Source organism: Xyrauchen texanus, chromosome 5, assembly GCF_025860055.1.
Source record: "Xyrauchen texanus isolate HMW12.3.18 chromosome 5, RBS_HiC_50CHRs, whole genome shotgun sequence".
Classification (NCBI taxonomy): Eukaryota; Metazoa; Chordata; class Actinopteri; order Cypriniformes; family Catostomidae; genus Xyrauchen; species Xyrauchen texanus.
Window position 1 is genome coordinate 2,783,807 of NC_068280.1, and position 15,629 is coordinate 2,799,435.

Sequence of the window (15,629 nt, forward strand, 5' to 3'; positions counted from 1 at the left end):
TAAACATGCATGCACACATTGTGTTAACTGGTACTTTTATGTGTGTAATTAGGTGTTGTTAGAGGGGGTGTATTTCTCTTTGGTTGTGCGTCGTCTGAGAGCAGAAGAGCAGGACGTGTTGGTGGATTGTCCACGTGTGGAGCGGGTCGTTCAGCGGATCCCGAGAGTGAGACCGCCGCAGGGATTCGCCCTGTCACATGCCAGAGAGGAAGCATGCAAAGTTCGTCTGCTACACACCATGCTGAAGGTACACAGTCACACACACTAATATAAACATGCTGCTACAAGAGGTCTGTATTAAGCAGTGTTGTGGAGAAGGGCGGCTGTGGCTCAGGTGGTAGAGCGGGTCAGCCACTAATCGCGGGGTCGGCAGTTCGATTCCTGGCCCACACGACTCCACATGCCAAAGTGTCCTTGGGCAAGACACTGAACACCAAGTTGCTCCCAATGGCAGTCTAGCGCCTTGCATGGCAGCTCTGCCGCCATTGGTGTGTGTGTGTGTGTGTGTGTGTGTGTGTGTGTGTGTGTGTGTGTGTGTGTGTGTGTGTGTGTGTGTGTGTGTGTGTGTGTGTGTGTGTGAGAGAGAATGGGACACAGTGTAAAGCGCTTTGAAAATCGCTAAGGTTAAAAAAGCGCTATACAAGTGCAGATCATTTACCAACATGGCAAATCTTTTGATTTTAATGGTTATTGTGTGTCGCAACGACATAGAGAAAAGCATAAGGTCAGCTTGGACCAGTCTGGCCATTCTTTCTCATCAACAAGGTGTTTCCGTCCACAGAACTGACGCTCACTGGATGTTTTTAGTTTTGGCTCCATTCTGAGTAAATTCTAGAGACTGTTTAGTGTGAAAATCCCAGAAATACTCAAAAAAAGCCCATCTGGCACCAACAATCATGCCATGCTCCAAATCACTGAGATACATTTTTTTTCTCCATTCTGATGGTTGATGTGAACATTACCTGAAGCTCCTGACCCGCATTTGGATGATTTTATACATTGCACTGCTGCCACACGATTGGATTGGATTTTGGATGACGAAATTAGCTTATTGTGAGGGTTCCAATCAGCAACGCGTCAACAGGAAGTTTTTTTTGGCCTTTAACAAGTATACTTTGTTTTTCTGCGTTCAGGGTCATCGCGCACAATCGAGCGCTCAACCTTTAAAAGTATGCTCGTTTAACCATGAGCGAATACAAACGTGTTCGATGCACAAGCGCTACGACTGCTTGTGATACTCTTTTAGTACAGTCAGCGTTCCTACCAGCAACACAGACAACCAAAGAATACTTTGGTCTTTAGTTTACGCATTGTGTGAACTATTGATGAAGAAAACTGATAATGCTATCTAGAAAATACTACTATTTTAACCCTATAAACCACACCATTAGGGCCCAAATTGGGCTGGGTATCATTCCAAAGATTTCGATAGCGATACCGATTCCTTGACTATGATACCGGTTCCTAAACGATACTCCTTCTATACCAATTTTATGAAATCTGTTTTAACAAGATTACAAATATTACCTCAAAAAAACTTTTTCAGTTTTCACTTTTTTTACAGACTCAAAGACTCATCTCCTGAGCCTTCTGGTCTCCTCGTGCCAGGGACGGCATGGGCAGAGGCTATAACATTAATGTGAAGAGGAAAAAAAACAAAACAAGAAAGCTAAACTAAACTAAGAAAGTTAATTCAGCCGACCCTAAGGATAAGTACGGTTTAACAAGATAACTAGTTTAATGTGAGTTAAACTTGATCAGTTACTGTCAACCTTAAAGCATTTTTAGCATCGGTTTAGCTAGCTATCTATAGCCGTACATCCAAAAAATATCTAACGTTATGTAGGTCCCAGTTTATAGGACTATGTCACTCCGCACAGAAACGTTAATTTAACCAGTACACAAGCATGCACCACAAGTTAGCCAATTTTGTTTGTTGGTTTGTTTGCTAAACGTTAACCTTACCTGTTGGAGTCCCAGTCATAATGCCGCTGCATTCATCAGTAGTTTTGGAGGAGGACTTGTGTGGTGGGCATGTTGAAGTGGCAGGAGGACGCTGAGAGGATGACTGCACCGGCTCGGTCTTCTTGCAGTCGAAGACGGAGCAACTTTCTGCTCTTAAGTTTATTCCGTCAAGTGCTTCATCAGGTTTGTCGTGTTGCCGGTCTTGGCAGCAGTTATCTTGTTGCAAATATTGCATTGCGTGCTGTTGGCATCGAGCCTGGTGAAATGTAGCCACACTTTTTATCTTTTCCACATCTTTCACATGTATAAGGTTTGAGATGCATACACACTACAGCCTCACGTGTGAGCCACGTCACTGGGCGTAACCGGCGTAAACTAGTGTTTTTCCTTGATGCCTAAACACAGCCAATCACCAGCACTTTTAGATTTAGGCACATCAAGCATGCTACACAAGATTAACCCCTTAGGTATCGAAATTTGGTACCGAACGGCAAGACATTTTTCGATACTCGATTGTTTAGAGGCCTAAAAAGATCGTTTGGTGCCTAAAATGTATCGAACTTAATACCCGGCCCAAATAATAAATAATTCTTTTATTTTCAATTTGACAACTTGCAGAAATCCTCCAGGATGCAAAAATTTTTTAGGGGTTAATTAGTTTATGAGGCGACTGTCTTGCATTGCATTCTTGTGACAGCTCTATAATTATACAATTCATAAAGCATCATTTACAAACCAAATGCAAATACTTTTTGGTGCTCTGTCTTTGACAGGAAGTAAAAAAATTTTTTTTTGCCAAACGTGTCCATTTTATTCCAATCAATGAAAAGCGCATCACATGTAATTAAGACATCAAACTTGAAGGCATATGGGTTTCGCACCCTTTTTTCAAAAGAGTAGGAACTTGGCAGGAGGACTTGAAGGCAACATTAAACCATATGACAAAGACATAAAAGACATCTTTGTCATAGCTGACAGCTGCCTTGTTTCACAAGGGTCCAAAAGTGTTGATACGGTTGCCAGGTCGTGTTTTATGGCTCCATAATTAGCTGCAGATTTGTGCTCTAATTGGCTGTCAGACAGGAACAGGTTTCTCCCAATTAGACTCTCAGTTGTGACTGACACCCACTTCAACACACGGAGGCAGATCTGCTCTTGAACTTGAGTTGGGGGGTGTTTGAATAATACACTTGTCTGGTTTGGATTGACAGGGCTTTCTGATCTACATGCTGTTCCTGCTGGTGGTTTTACTGCTCAACTATTCCGACTCGGCCAAAGACGCCCACCGCCTGCGACTGCAAACCCAACTGCGGAACTATTTCCACACACAACACTTCAACAACATCAGCAGGTACAACCAAAACACACAACCACACATTGCTGGAGTTAACAAACAGAAACAAACAAAGCAAAAATACTCTGTGAAACGTTCCTTTACATTTGTGGCTGAGTTATTGCTTTGAGAACATAAACAAGGTATATTTTGAGTCGGTCCTGTCTTGAAACATCTGGATCTCTCTGTCCGTCTTATTTCTTGGATCTTTCTTGGGTCATTCATCTCAGTCAGGTCAGACACAATGAAGGTTGACAGAAGTGTGTATGTGTTGATTTATCTGATAATGCATCGAGACTCTATTGGCGTGTGTGTGTGAAGTGAGATGAGCTGACAGGTAGAACAATGTGTTTCAGACCATGAGCACATCCATATTCGATAGACCGTACACACACACACACACACACACACACACACACACACGTGACTAACATGTCAGATCTCATGTCTGCAGTCGTGAGGATGTGTGGGCGTGGCTCTCAGACTCCCTGGTACCGCGGTTACTAGATGGGCATGTCCTGATGAAGAAGACAGGCAGTCTGCTGCTCGGACCGCCCCGCCTCAGACAGCTGAGAACACAGCCAGGTGAGAACATCAGAGGAGAGAAAATGTATTTACTGTGTTATGAACCAACTAGCAATTAAGAAGGTATTTTTTCCACCTATTGACTTATTATTTGAAAGTAATAGAAGATAGTTTTGTGCGTATTAAACCAGACATTTGTGCTACTGCTCCGATTGTGGCTTTAGCCCATCCACCTCAAGTTTCAACATGTGCATTCTGAGATGCTGCTCACTACAATTGTACAGAGTGGTTATCTGAGTTACCATAGACTTCCTGTCAGCCCAAACCAATCTGGCCTTTCTCCGTTGACTTGAGATCAACAAGGCATGTCTGTCCAAAAAAATGCAGCTCACTGGATGTTTTTTGCCATTCTGATTAAACTCTAGAGCAGGCCTATTCAACTGGCGGCCTGCGGGCCAAATCCGGCCCGTTTGACATTTTCAGTGGACCGCTTGAGGACATCCGTTGTCTTAGGACTGTTCACACCGTATGCGTTTTGTGTCTGTTCACACTGTTTTTCAATAGTTCTTGGCAAAAACACAAATTAGCTCATTATAGCGCCACCGTGTGGCCAATTCTCATGAAATTTGACATACCAATTGGCGTAGACACCCTGCTTATGTATAGAAAGTTTCATAATCATCGTCCATTCCCAGTACAAGTTATTAGGCGCTGAAATTTGATTGCCTGCGGACGGCCATATTTGTTGATTTGCCGAATCTATTTTTTTAAGAATACGTTAACACTTGAACCATAGAAGATGCTTATTTAATTTGAACTTAAACTTAAACTTGAACGTCACTCAAACGGCTGCAAAGTTATGACAGTTGTTTTGTTGTAGAGCTCCCTAGTGGCAGAACTGTATGAATCTTTGCGTATATTTTCAAAACGTCCTGCAGATGGGTTACATTTGGAGTATGCGTTGAGTAGATATTGATCAATCACTCAAATCACTTTAAACTGTGTTGTTTAAATCTTCAGAACTATTTGACATATCGAAATCCTTTGAACAACTTTTTGTCAGGAGGGTTTGTAGATGATGTACAATTGGACGAACGGCCTAGGAGGAGTTCGAAAAAGTAGATTTTTTAAAAAATGGCGGAACATTTTTATAGACAGAGAATGTTGGGCTTGAGGTACATTTTGATTCTAGCCCTTACGGTTGCATAGATATGAGCCAAAATGTAAAAGTGTTTATTATAGCGCCACCTAGGGTCAGATGGGTGTGCATTTGTGCGCCTGAGTAGTGGGGGGAATTTGGGACCATCCTGCCAAGTTTGGTGTCTCCACGACTTACGGTCTCTGACACCCAGACACTTTATGGCCAAAAAAGAATAAGAAAAAGAAGGAAATAAGTGCAAATGCAAAAGTGTTCCAGCAGCTTCGGTGCTTGGCCCCCTAATAAACTCGAATTATGTGTTTTGAAAGTTATTATAAAACAGTCGTTTTTAAGAATTATTGTCTAAAGAATTAAAACAAAGTTCCATTTATCCTGAGCTTTGACCCTTTCTATCTGTCTCGCTGTCCTCCAGAATGCCCCATCAGTGGATATTTCCCACCATCCTCATGGTTTGGGTGTGTCTCTGGTGGGTGGGCGGAGTCAGACTCTGGATTGGTGCAGAACTGGAGTGCCAGTACAGCTCACAGCAGCGGGTAAGATTAGCACAAACCTCTGTTCATCCTCCACAGCGCCTCTGCTCTGTCTGTATATCTCAGACATAAATGCTTCATGATGAAGGCTGATCTTGGATCAGTTCTTTCTCTGTCACTGTGATACTCATACGGTTTTGATGTGTGTGTGTGTGTAGTGTGTGGCACTGGGGTCAGGTGTCAGTGTACAGCAGCGCTGGATTTGTGCAGGATCTCAGCAGAAATATGCAGGACTCCAGAAATCTGATCAAACAACTTAATACACACCAGTGGTTCGACCCGCTGTGAGTACACACACAAATATAGTATTCATCCAAAACATGGCAAACAGTAAGTAAAGAAATATTGATTATCAAAAACAGGGATAGGGAAGAAAAAGTAATTATGAATCGAAATGAAATGAAATCTTTAAAAAGAATGATAATTGAAATCACTTTATTGTCCCCAGAGGGAAATTTCTCTACAAAATCACAATTAAAATAATTTTAAATGTATATTTTCCCTTTAATAATTTCACTCGTTTCAGTTCAATTACTGTATAATCTGTTCTATTGATTTATTGATTAATAAATCTTTACAAATATTATATGATATAAATGTATATTTATTTATCAGTGTCTGGACATTTTACAATTGTTACATTTTTTTTATTATTATTAATTTATAAATTACTGTATAATCTGTTCTATTGAATTATTGATTAATAAATCTTTAAAAAATATAATTTATTTATTTATTATTATTAATTTATACATTACTGTACAATCTGTTCTAATGATTTATTAATAAATCTTTTAAAAAACATTATTTATTTATTATTATTATAAATTTATAAATTACTGTACAATCTGTTCTATTGAATTATTGATTAATATATCTTTAAAAAACATTATTTATTTATTATTATTAATTTATAACTTTTTATTTAATTATTGATTAATACATCTTTAAAAATATAATATAATATAATTGTATATTTATATATCAATGTCTGGACATTTCACAATGGTTTAATTTATATTTTATTTAAAATTAAATTATGACATGAACATACGAACTAAAGATATTTAAAAAATGATCAATAACTTCATGATCACATTGAAAGTAACTTCAAATGTTTCATAATTTCACAATTATTCAAAATTGCAAAATTGATTTAGTGTTTCAATTCAGTTATTAATTTTTCTATCATCTGATTATTAGATTAATCAATCTTAAAAATATATCTAATATTACGTAATATATACATTTATTTATCCATGTCTGGACGTTTCATTTAAAGATTTTTCAATTGATTTATCAAATATGCACTAACGATTATCAATTGCAAAATTGATTTAGTGTTTCAATTCAGTTTTTATCTGGTCTTAGTTGATTGATTATCATTTCTAGATTTCCTGATTCAAACATGCGCATGAAAGATATTTCAACATTTCATTTCTGTTTGAATCATGATGACTGATGCTTTTCTAATCTTCCCTCCATTCGTGTGTGTGACCAGGACGAGAGTTTTATTCGTGGAGTTCTCCCTCTATAACATCAACACGGATCTGCTGGCCGTCTTCTCTTTCCTGCTGGAGTTTCCCGTGTCTGAACGAGCTCAGCTGAGTCTGGACCTCAAAACCTGCAGTCTGCACACGCTCAGTCATGGACTGGACCTGTCCCTGTTTCTCACGGTAACCGTCAGCCAATCACACATCACTCCAATGAATGAACAGAAGCTTTGTTCACATTGCAATCGATTTGGATCATCCTTATGACATATAATGACATTTAAATGTGGTTATAAAAATATTTGTTTTAATAGTTTTTGCTCTTCAAGATAAAAACAACTAAATGCATTTGAGCCAGAAATGCTAAGCCGAAGATTCATAAATCTTTCTTTTTCTTTCTCAGCTCCTTCTTTTGGTCTTTGTGATCTATTTCGCGGCACGCGAGGGCGTGGCTGCTTGGACGCAGGGGCGTGGCTACTTCCTGCGCTTGTGGAACGTAGCAAGTGTTTGCAGTCTGGTGTTGGCGATTTGTGTCGCCTCTCTACACATCAGTCGCTCCGTGCTCTCCGCCCGCCAATGGAAGTCGTTTCTCGAGCAACGGGATGCTTTTACAGACTTCTTTCCCCTTGCCCAACAGAGCCAGGTCCTGACTCAACTCAGCGCAACATTACTTTTCCTGCTGGTGCTCAAGGTAAGAACAGCGCCACCTGCATTTCTTCAATAAAACTTCCTGGCTTTGGTTAATTTTATGATATAAAAGATCTTTAACGGAGGTTGCCCGAACTGTAGGCTAAATTCAACTTGACGTCTTTAATGAGGTAACGAACGGCAATCCTATAAAACATTGTAATGATGTAATCAAATTAAAAACGATTGAAAAATATAAAAGTATTCATTTGGGTTATAATCATATAAACAATTGGTTAGAATCGGTTGCGTCGCGGGGGGTCTGGGTAGCGCAGTGAGTATTGACGCTGACTACCACACCCAGTTTGAATCCAGGCAGGTCTCCTCAGCAACCAAATTGACCCGGTTGCTAGGGAGGGTAGAGTCACATGGGGTAACCTCCTCGTGGTGGTGATTAGTGGTTCTCTCAATGGGGCGTGTGGTGAGTTGTGCGATTGACGTCTCAGAAGCGGACGCAACTGAGACTTGTCCTCCGCCACCCGGATTGAGGCGAGTAACCGCGCCACCACAAGGACCTCCTAAGTAGTGGGAATTGGGCATTACATATTGGGAGAAAAAGGGGATACCTGCAGTATCGCTGCAGAGTTCTTTTGGCGTGCTTTGTTCGCCATGATTCCCTGATGGTTTCCCTTTAGGATAATGGGTACTGTTAATGGGTACACAAAAAATGAGTTCCCCTTTGGAAAACAAATTAATGAACCAGACTGTTGCGCTCTATGGGAGTCTGAAACATTAGAATGCAACATCATGTGTCAACCGAGCTTGGATAGCTTGTAGCATTTGTGTACTTGGGTTTGAGTTTAGGGCTTTATCCAGTGCTTATACTTCTAGTAAGGCTTGGTGAATTATAAAGGTATGGATGTACAAACTGGCGAGTCATAATTTATCCCCCACCTCATTTGTATCTGTCCAGGCGTCACACCAGCTGCGCTTCATGAGAGAATGGGGTGTTTTTGGAAGAACGTTGAGGAGATCTTTCTGGGAGCTGCTGATGGTCGCTGTCACTCTGCTTGTGTTCCTGTTGGCATACTCGCATACTGGACACCTGGTTAGAACACACACACACACACACACACACTGATGCACACAGCTAAGCGTAAGTGCACAAAATATTGACACACTGGTGAAGCTGCTAAATGACCTCCCTCACTTATCCAGAGTACTTGATGGGTGAGTTAACATCTCGTATCTGTTGAAAGCACTCTGTTCTGATCAGTTAGTTTAGGCTAATCTATCTCTCTTAATACCGACATCTCTCTTCTATTTCTAAACTCCATGTATTTAGTCCAGGACAGTGTTTGTACAAAGGTTTTGAAAAATGTAATGTTAAAATAATCTTTCTTTCCAGCTTTTCCAATCTGTCATGGAGGGCTACGGAACTGTTAGCTCCACTTGCGTGAGGTTACTAGGCTTTGGTGGGCGTGGACTGTTGTCATGGCGATCTGACAGTGGCTCCTCCCCCTGTTCTCCATCATGTGCTATCTTTCACATAAGCTTTACTCTCCTCCGTCTCGTGTTGCTCTGGATTTTGATCTCGGCGTTGCTGAGAAACTACCGGCGCGCAAGAGCGGAAATGTACCGGCCCGCCGTTGACCTGCAGGACTACGAGATGGTGGAGTTGTTCCTGCGACGACTCAAAATGTGGATGGGCCTCAGCCGTGCCAAGGAGGTTTGTGTATTTCTGAAATCCCCAAGATATTTTTTGGCTTTGTTGTGACATGCAAGTTTTTACCAATGTAGTATGTCTGATATTCGCTCTGCTTCCAAGTTTCTGATCTACAGAATCATATATGTGTTACGGCATTAAGGTATACTTAATTCTGCGTCCCATTCCATCTCATGCACTCGAGCGCTCAGCATTGCAAAGTTTTTTTGACCACAAGCCCATACAGACGCATTTTACTCAAGTGCACTACGACTGCTTTGTGATACACTTTTAGCACAGTCAATGGCATGGAGATGCGGATTGTCCATCTGTCCAAGTGTCTAGGTAAAACTAGGCATGTGACGTAATGGCAAATGGAAAACCAAAGTATACTTTAGTCTTTACTGTACCTTTTGCACATCAGAACAGCTTGTTACCCTGTTGAAAAGACCAGTTTAGACCAGCATGAGTCTGCTCAAATGAAGTGGCTCAAATGTACTCAGAAAGATGACATAAATGCTACGGTCACCTGCAATACAGTATATGCAATTTGTCTTTAATTCGACTAGTCGAACTCGAATAGATTAATGGCCTCTATTGGTCGATTCTTAAAAAATCAGTAGTCGTGCAACCCCTGGTTTGGTGCTGGTGTAGCTGACACAGCCAGGCTGTTAACCAGTTGATCGACCAACATGGTCTCCTGTTGAATTTGGCCGACCTATGAATTATTGGTGGTTAAGCTTGTTAAGAAGCCTGATGCGGACAAATACAACATTTGCTGGTAACCAGATCTTTTCAGCAGTGTAGGTAGTTAATTAGTCAATTACATTAGAACATGCTTTTAAAGCCTATTAGATAACCACCTCCTTTCTTCCCCTACAGTTCCGGCACAAGGTGCGATTCGAAGGTATGGAGCACCCTCCCTCACGCTCTTCTTCAACTAGTGACTGCAAGTCCTTGTGTCTTCCTCCTCTGGACACGCCTGAGGCTCCTCCAACTCCAGACAGTGTTGATGGAGGTTCTGAGGCCTCCTGGCGGCCCACATCAAGCAGTCCTTGCGGTCTGGCTGAAGCTCCAGGTCTAGGACTAGGCCTCACCTTGGGCCTGGGAGTGGTAGTTGGAGGCCCCGGCTGGAAAGAGAGAGCAGAGATGGAGGCAACCCTCCGCAGGATCCTTCCAGCTTTTGATGCTTTGCTCTTGCAGTTGGACCGGGTCAACTACACCACAGAGGAACTGTATAGCAAAGAGTGCCGTCTAGAGAGGATGCTGAGGAGTAGCAGAGGACGGGGCAGAGGGGTACATCGCCACAGAAGTCTGGACTCTGCAGGACAGAAGAGACATGGTAGTGGACACAAGAGGGCAGACAGGAGTACACAAGTGGTAGAAAGAAGTAACAGTCCACCGAAAACTGAAATAAGTGCACCTACATCAGAGAGACATCTTCACAAGAAGGAAAGAAGATCACAAAAAAAAGACAAGTTCTTACAAAGGAATCTACACACAAGATCCCACAAGGTAGATTCAAGTCCTCCTAGGACTGACAATTGTCTCCAGAGGGTACAAGAAATCCCCAGTACTGTGATGGTAAATGTCATCAAAACCGAAAAAGACCCTCTCAAGGTACAAGGAAGCCCCAGTACCGTGATGGGAAGTGTCATCAAAACCGAAAAAGACCCTCTCAAGGTACAAGGAAGCCCCAGTACCGTGATGGGAAGTGTCATCAAAACCGAAAAAGACCCTCTCAAGGTACAAGGAAGCCCCAGTACCGTGATGGAAAGTGTCATCAAAACCGAAAAAGACCCTCTCAAGGTACAAGGAAGCCCCAGTACCGTGATGGAAAGTGTCATCAAAACCGAAAAAGACCCTCTCAAGGTACAAGGAAGCCCCAGTACCGTGATGGGAAGTGTCATCAAAACCGAAAAAGACCCTCTCAAGGTACAAGGAAGCCCCAGTACCGTGATGGAAAGTGTCATCAAAACCGAAAAAGACCCTCTCAAGGTACAAGGAAGCCCCAGTACCGTGATGGGAAGTGTCATCAAAACCGAAAAAGACCCTCTCAAGGTACAAGGAAGCCCCAGTACCGTGATGGGAAGTGTCATCAAAACCGAAAAAGACCCTCTCAAGGTACATGGAAGCCCCAGTACCGTGATGGGAAGTGTCATCAAAACCGAAAAAGACCCTCTCAAGGTACAAGGAAGCCCCAGTACCGTGATGGGAAGTGTCATCAAAACCGAAAAAGACCCTATCAAGGTACAAGAAAGCCATAATACTTTGGTGGCAGGTTTCAACAAGACTGAAAAAGACCCTCACAAAATGGATTCAGGTCTCCTCAAAGCAAAATCACAAGAGGCGGACCCTAATCCACACAGGGCCCTCAAGGCTGACAAAGCTTCTCATAAGGTATTCGCGACCCCAAACAAGGTCAATCCAAATGTTCTAAAAGACCCTGAGATTGTTGGCTGTGCCAACAAACCTGCCCCCACTCTGGCCCCTACCCCTGTTCCCACTCCAATGTCTGCTCCCTCGACTGCTCCCGTTTCTGCCACAACTACCCCAGCACCAATCCCTCGCGCCCACGAGTGGGTGCCCCCCAGCGAGAACCTCCCTTCCAGCGTATTTCGGCACCCTGCACACACTACTACAAATCCAACCCGTAAACGCAAGCACAAACCTCCGCCCCTGAAAAACAAGGTGCACCCCAATACGGACAGACCTATCTCAGGACACTCCAAGCCTTGACAATCCAAGGTTCAACCCATCAGTACGCAAGTAAAGGCAAATGATGTGAGTTTTTGGAATTGACATATAAGGCTAAGAGGCTAAAAGTATGTTGATGCACATGGGTCATGGCTAGTCATGAGGAAATGAAAGAAGGCCCTGGTGACAGCAGGTTCTGTAACCAGGCCCTCAAATTTTAGCCCCACTTTGGCCTAAAGTTCCAACCTACAAGCCTTTCAATTGGCAAAATCAACACGTCTGTGATGGAAACTCGGTGCAGGCCACCGTGTTTTTGTGCGATCCTCAAGAAGTTCCATTTTAATGCAAGTTGCCATTTTCCCTTCCCTCTCACGTGACCTCAGTCCAACCCTTTGACCCTGGAGGTCAACTGGGTTGAAACCGACAAGAGCACATCTTGTGCTGTCATACCAAAACAAACTCGTAAAAGAGCATAAAGTGACAATAAGAGACTACAACAGAAAGCCTGTTAATGTAGGATGGCTAGCGCTGGATGGTATTTTGGTACAGCGTTTTGAGTTATGTTTAATGGTGTTTATTTTTGTGTTTTCGTTGAAGGAAGCTAATGTAAGGTCATGGGTTTATCATGCATCGATGCAAACATAGGTACAGCTTATTCAGATTGGCTCACAGTGACAACTTCACAGATATTAACATAAACACACAGACTTATAGGTACATATGTTTAGATGCATTACATGCCACCGTTATAAACGTAGAGCGACGCTTATATGTACTTATGCATACTTCATGCTTAATATAATGGCATGTTACTGAAAATAGACACATAATAGACATATCATGAAATAACTTTTAAGATCACCCCAGCCACACTTAAACACACTTAACAAGAGGCCATCGGGGTGCCAAAAAATAGTAAAGCCTCAGGTTTCGTCAACATAATTTCACGTCAGCTTCATTTTGATGCTATAGAGCATTTCTCGGCGCAAAACGCACCAGAGGGCAAGTAAGATTAGACTAAAATAGAAGGGTAACCGAAAGAAGAGAAAGTGCGACAGGATGTTGGTATTTAAAGAGAGACCGAAGTGTAAAAGGTAAAGGTTGAAATTGAGAAATAAATGGAAGCTATTGGGAAAGTAGATGATTTTATGTCCCGTGTTCAAGCACAAGTCCCTGAATTTTCCGTATGGAGATTTGTGGTTTCTGAAAACAATGTTCCATAAAGCATTATTATTACTAGAGTAGTTTGTCAATGAAGAAAATAGTTGCGTTCGTGTTTGTTGTTGCCTGAATCTAATTTAAAAAAGCACTTTGTATTGATGTACACGAATGATTGTGATTGCATCAGAGCGCAACGTAGTTTGAATGTGTTATTGAAATGGCAAATGTTTAGCAACAATAATACAAATAAGCTTGGTACGAAGATTAAGAGATAGCTACAACAGAATTACTCTCCGTATAGATTTTCCAAAGCTTGCTATTCGAGTATCAAGAGACTTAATAAAGTTGTTTCTTTTGTACTTAGCACTTTATTTCAGTGTCAAGCTTTAGTGCTACGCCATATTTAACTAGTATGTATGTTTCCTTCACATAAAACAGCTTTCCAGAATATTCTCTTTTGAGACTTATACATGAGCTGCATCAGGATATTCATTGCCATTAATGGTCATTTATTTTTTATAGTGTGTGCGCTATTTTGAAGTACTAAGATTGATTAATTAACATGTTTACCGTGGTAATGCTCAGGGACCCTAGTTTTTTTTTTAAACCCAAACCAGGAGTGTTTATTTGTTTGGTTTGTTATAAGATGTGTGTTTTTTTTTTGGTTATTATTATTATTATTATTATTATTATTCCATACATGCATGAATGTCTCATATAATGAAATGAAAGTTGTCAAGCGTGATTGGATGTCCACTAAAGGGAAAGAGTCACGTCCACTACAGTGACGTCCTGATTCGGGCCATTCCTGATGAAGATTTGATGGGTCTTGTTTATCTGTACATATTGGCATGCCCTGATGTAAATATTGTATGAGAGTTTGATTTCATTTGCCTTAACCGCACTGACCAGAAATTGTGGTTTGTTTTTGTCACACACAAAAAAAGAGAGCACAGGATGTTCACTCGTATGTCACGAACGCTTCGCTGCACAGTTATTTCATTTCTCCTCGTCATTGGCCAAAGAATAAAACCCAAAAAGCATTAAAGCATGCTGATTTTGTAACCTTTTTGCAACAGAGCTATGCACAGCACAACCAGTCATTTTAAAACACAACGCCTTTTTTGTAGTTCTTTTTCCAAGCGATTTGTAGAGTAACCGTTTGACAGCAGGTACGTAATTTTAGAGGGTGTATGTAGGATAAAGTCATGTCAAACCAGTCACAAGTGCCAAAAGTGCCAGCTTGCATGCAATAAAGTCTTAATATCATTTTCTTTGTATTAAACGTTTAAGGTCATTTGTTAATTGCAGCATATGCATCATATTTTTGTAACATTGTAGCACTTCGCTTTACATGCTTTTGCACTTGACAAAGTCAAATAAAGAGTCTGACAGCTGAGAGTCTGTGGTGTGATATCGGCTCCTGTGTGGGTGAATCTCATGAAACATTTCAACATTTCCAGGTCACAATGCACCCCCAAAATCGAAAGAAATAGGGATAACACTTTACAATGTAGTTGTGTTCTTTCAACCCTCATGTTGCTTCTGGTCATTTTGACCTGAAGAGGATTTCTGTTGCCTGAAAATGCTAGTTAATGTTAAAACATTCTGACTTTGCTCAGGGTATCAAAATTTACCCCCAAACAAAATGCTATTTTGGTTTCTTCACTTTGTTACACTTTTGATGTTCCTGGTCAAAAATGACCGGCTTTTTAAAAATGGCTTATAAATCTCTTATTATGCTATATTTGACCTAATATTGGATTATATGTTTTTGTCAACTTGTTTTCTTTCAATTAGCACAGGATTTGAATTTCTTTTTGAGCTTAATTTTCATAGACCTCATTGACCTGAGCTTATGCACCTCAGATTTTTTGTGAAAAGTGTGGATAATTTTGACAATATTAAAAGCATTCTGTACTAATTATCACACTAGTGTGCTTTAATGTGCAACCAGGAAATTTGTTTTGAAATGCTTTAATTTGTTCAAAATGGCACAAAGTCACACTTGGGGTGTTCCCAGTCAAAAATGATGGGAATGTTCATCCATTAGTGGTGGCTCAGTGGTTGAGGCTCAGGGTTACTGACCAGAAGGTCGGGGGTTCAAGCCCCAGCACCACCAAGATCCCCACAGTCACCACCATTGTGTCCTTGAGCAAGACACTTAACTCCAGGTTGTTCCGGGGGGATTGTCCCTGTAATAAGTGCACTGTAAGTCGCTTTGGATAAAAGCATCTGCCAAATGCATAAATGTAAATGTTAGTTGAGCACATATGTACATGTGTGCTAGCAAACATAAAGGCCTTGGACCTGTACATGTGTACACCTACAGTTGTGGCTACAAATATTATCCTTTTGATCTTTCATTTAAAAAAAAACACACACACAAAAGTCTAACCTTTAATTGATGTTAAACAATTGAAACCGGGGAAAT

General features: G+C 41.2%; 1 protein-coding gene across 1 annotated transcript in view; it reads left to right on the forward strand.

The window, feature by feature from the left end:
- LOC127643858 (polycystin-1-like) overlaps positions 1-15,089 on the forward strand; it is an 81,455-nt gene extending 66,366 nt beyond the window's left edge. The window contains exons 39-50 of the mRNA XM_052126775.1: positions 53-247; positions 3,177-3,316; positions 3,753-3,883; positions 5,395-5,515; positions 5,671-5,796; positions 7,014-7,188; positions 7,409-7,696; positions 8,606-8,740; positions 9,041-9,361; positions 10,220-11,272; positions 11,336-11,461; positions 11,525-15,089. Of these exons, the coding sequence (XP_051982735.1) occupies positions 53-247; positions 3,177-3,316; positions 3,753-3,883; positions 5,395-5,515; positions 5,671-5,796; positions 7,014-7,188; positions 7,409-7,696; positions 8,606-8,740; positions 9,041-9,361; positions 10,220-11,272; positions 11,336-11,461; positions 11,525-12,076 (3,363 nt within the window). The 3' untranslated portion in view covers positions 12,077-15,089. The remainder of the gene's footprint in view (positions 1-52; positions 248-3,176; positions 3,317-3,752; positions 3,884-5,394; positions 5,516-5,670; positions 5,797-7,013; positions 7,189-7,408; positions 7,697-8,605; positions 8,741-9,040; positions 9,362-10,219; positions 11,273-11,335; positions 11,462-11,524) is intronic.
- Positions 15,090-15,629: the final 540 nt, after the last annotated feature.